General features: G+C 35.8%; 1 protein-coding gene across 5 annotated transcripts in view; it reads left to right on the top strand.

The window, feature by feature from the left end:
* Window positions 1-3194, top strand: part of LOC102678223 (G protein-coupled receptor kinase 1) — a 25288-nt gene that overhangs the window by 15816 nt on the left and 6278 nt on the right. For all 5 annotated transcript variants that reach the window (XM_006621911.2, XM_006621909.2, XM_031513464.1 and 2 more), the window contains 2 exons: window positions 1524-1597; window positions 1703-1804. In XM_006621911.2, the coding sequence (XP_006621974.1) occupies window positions 1524-1597; window positions 1703-1804 (176 nt within the window). The remainder of the gene's footprint in view (window positions 1-1523; window positions 1598-1702; window positions 1805-3194) is intronic.

Genomic DNA, 3194 nt, shown 5'->3' with positions numbered 1-3194 from the left:
AAAAAAAATCAATGCTTGCGATGAACTTTTTGTTTTCACATTGCGCACAGATCATTTCTCCGTTCCTCTAAGTATAGTTGGTCTGATAATATCTCCGCTTTTTACGCGTAATTATAGCCTGCCGGCAAAGAGAATTGAAAATCAATTTTTGCAATGCTCATTGAACTGTGCACCGATTGATCGACAAAACGCATTTCTTCCCATTTCATTCGGATAATGAGCCCCGCTTAGACGACAATCGAAATGAAATTTTTAGAACGATCCGATTTTCGCAGTTGGCCTTAATTATCGCGATCAAAGCCACGGATATATGGTATATACACCAGATACGAATTTTTCTCATCGATCAAATTCGAATTTCGACGCGTCAAACATCGTTTCGTCACTCTTAAGGATCGAACAGCAGCTTTTTGATTTTGCGTAATCTTCTTCTCTTCGTTGCAACTTGAAGCTAAGTTCGATCTTAATTTCGAGAGAAAATTATCGATTTCGACGGTTGGATTAAAATAAGATTCGTTTAATAAATGTAACGTTTAATGGAAAAGAAAGAAGAAGACATTTCATTTAATAAACGTCTTTATCGTTTTACGAACTAATAAATTTTTTCTTTTTGCGTCGTTTAAAGTTAAGGTAATAATAATTTAATATTTTATTAAACGTTTGATTGAGAAAAAAGATATTTCGAAATGATGGGAAAAATTATTTAACGTTAATTTAAAATTTTTCGAAAATCGAGTTTTTATTGTCCGATTTAAAATTTGAAAAAAGATAGAAAAAAGAATTCGTGAAATTTGTGAATTTCCGTCGAATCGGGCGAAGACGAGCGTTTGTGACGTTTCCACTTATATGTGTATATACATGTATAGATCGAATGACGTTTTGCTTCTTAATTACACTTTGTTTCTTTCTTTCTTAAAGTGGCACTGTGGACGAGAACTTTTTCAACTTCTGCTACAATTTTCTCAGCCTCTAATTAGCGTTTGTCGGCCGGATAATTATATAACTTAACAAGGTTTAGATAATTTGTGTCATTTGTCGATATCGTAACACGAAAGCGATCAATTGTATTCTTATATTATGATACAATTCTAATTTTACTTAATTCAAACATCGTGTTATCCTAATTATTATTATTTCATAATAACACGTCGTCGACGAATGATTTCGAGGTTAAAAAAAGAAAAATCGAAGAATCAAACCGACATTCGTATTTTTTTAGTTCATTAACGTTGTAATTTATAAGTAGGTGAATTAAAATAGGGCGGCGATTCACTTATTAAGCTTGTCCCGGATAAAACAGTTTCGACCCCTTCTTTACCGACATCCGTTGCTTAAGATATGAAACTCGTGGCACGCGAAATTTTCGTTTCGTTCAAGCTTATTTTTCTGTATACGTGAATAAGGGATAAAGAAGTTTTAGAATCGTTTAAGACGAGCGAAAATCGGTGAAAATGAAGGATCGAAGCGTTTTCCTTTTTTTTTTTTTTTTTTTCCCTCCTCTTTCACGTTTCGTGTGATTGCAGGTTACCTCTTATTCAAAGACTACTGCGAGAATGTGGCGGAGGAGCCGATTCCGCAACTTAGGTTTTACGAAGAGGTTCGTGTTAGCCCGCACACACACACACTATTTAAGTTCCAGTAGCGTGGTGGCACGCACCTCGCCATCCAACTCCATAAGGAATTTCTCATTTATGCATTGTAGATCAAGGCGTACGAGAAACTCGAATGCCCGGAAGAGAGGAGAAAACTTGCCAAAGAGATCTACGACAATTTCATCATGAAGGAGCTGCTGGCACACTCCCATGTGAGTATATAAAAACATCTGCTTCGTTGCCTCTCGTCGCGGCTTCCTCTCCTTTCTCCGGTTTCTCTTCCAAATTATTTGATTATCCGATAATCGCAGTTTCGATCGAGTCAGTTAGTCGGTTTGCCTTCGAACAATTTACAATTTCATGGAAGGAAAATCCTTTTATCGGGTAATACCTATAAACGCGTAGAATTTTATTTCTACTATATGGATACGTGAATCGAGTGAAAATCAATCGATATAGCGTTGTATAAGCGTAAATGTAACGATTGTGTAAAAATAATCACGTACAAAATATTTCTTCATGCTTGAAAAATATGAAATATTTCTTTAAGAATTTGTCAACGAATCGGCAGAAGAATTAGCAATTACTTTTCTAAATGTGGAATATCACCTTGAAACGCCCGTCATCTTTTCAAACTCGTGCGCGCACGTGTGTGTTGTGTATAAAAAACTGTTGATATAAAAAAGAGAAATAAAGGAAGAAGAAGAAGAAGAGAAGAAAGAAGAAGAAAGAAGAAGAAGAAGAAGAAGAAGAAAAGGAAGAGTAAAGTTGAAAAAGTGACGCTTTTTATCTTTGAACCGGTGAAAGAGGAAAGGAAAATCGCTTTCCGAAACGATGAAAAAGAAAACCGCGCGTAAAAGCAGGAAGCGTTTTTCTCGTTTCCTTAGGTCGGCTCGCATGAATGTTTGAACGAGAATTTCGAATAGGTCTTTTCATGGCGCAGCAGGGCTTCTAATCTCTGGCCCTCGATGTCTTCGGAAGAGAAACTATTTCCGTGCCTTTTTTCACGCTACTTTTCCCCCCGTTGCTTTGCCCCTAATTTTAACCTCGCCTTTAATCGTGCTTACAATTTTTCCCTTCGACACCCCTTCGACACCATCTTCTTTGTTAACGCGACAATTTTTTTTCTATTGACACGGTCAATTTGCCAACGACAAATGTGCAACAGCGTGACAAAAATTTCCAACCTTCCATCGCCCGAATTCTCTCTATGTATATATACACACATATACTTACCGACCGATACACCAATGGAAATAATGGTTACTCGGTTTAAGAATGCTTGTCTAGTACTTTTATTAAGACGACTAGTCTATTCAAACTTTTTGCGCAAAAATTTTGATTCGTATAACAACATTGGATTATCAATGCCAATATTGTTGTAATTAAATGTTGTGTTCAAATTTTTTATATTTTTTTTTTATCTCTCATGAAATTTGAAAAATGATTTATTATGGTTAACGGTCATCTTTAAATGATTTTAATTCGAGTGCGCGTGGAAATTTTATCGCAGTTTCAATTATGAAAGCGATAAAACGATATTTCGGATGAAATACTTATTTCTTCATCGCGGCTCGAGCATTGTTTACGTAACATTAACGA

The sequence above is a fragment of the Apis dorsata genome, unplaced genomic scaffold (genome assembly GCF_000469605.1).
Source record: "Apis dorsata unplaced genomic scaffold, Apis dorsata 1.3 scaffold_650, whole genome shotgun sequence".
Lineage (NCBI taxonomy): Eukaryota > Metazoa > Arthropoda > Insecta > Hymenoptera > Apidae > Apis > Apis dorsata.
The sequence above is the reverse complement of the archived record's forward strand: the minus strand, read 5'-3'. Positions and strand labels throughout refer to the sequence as shown.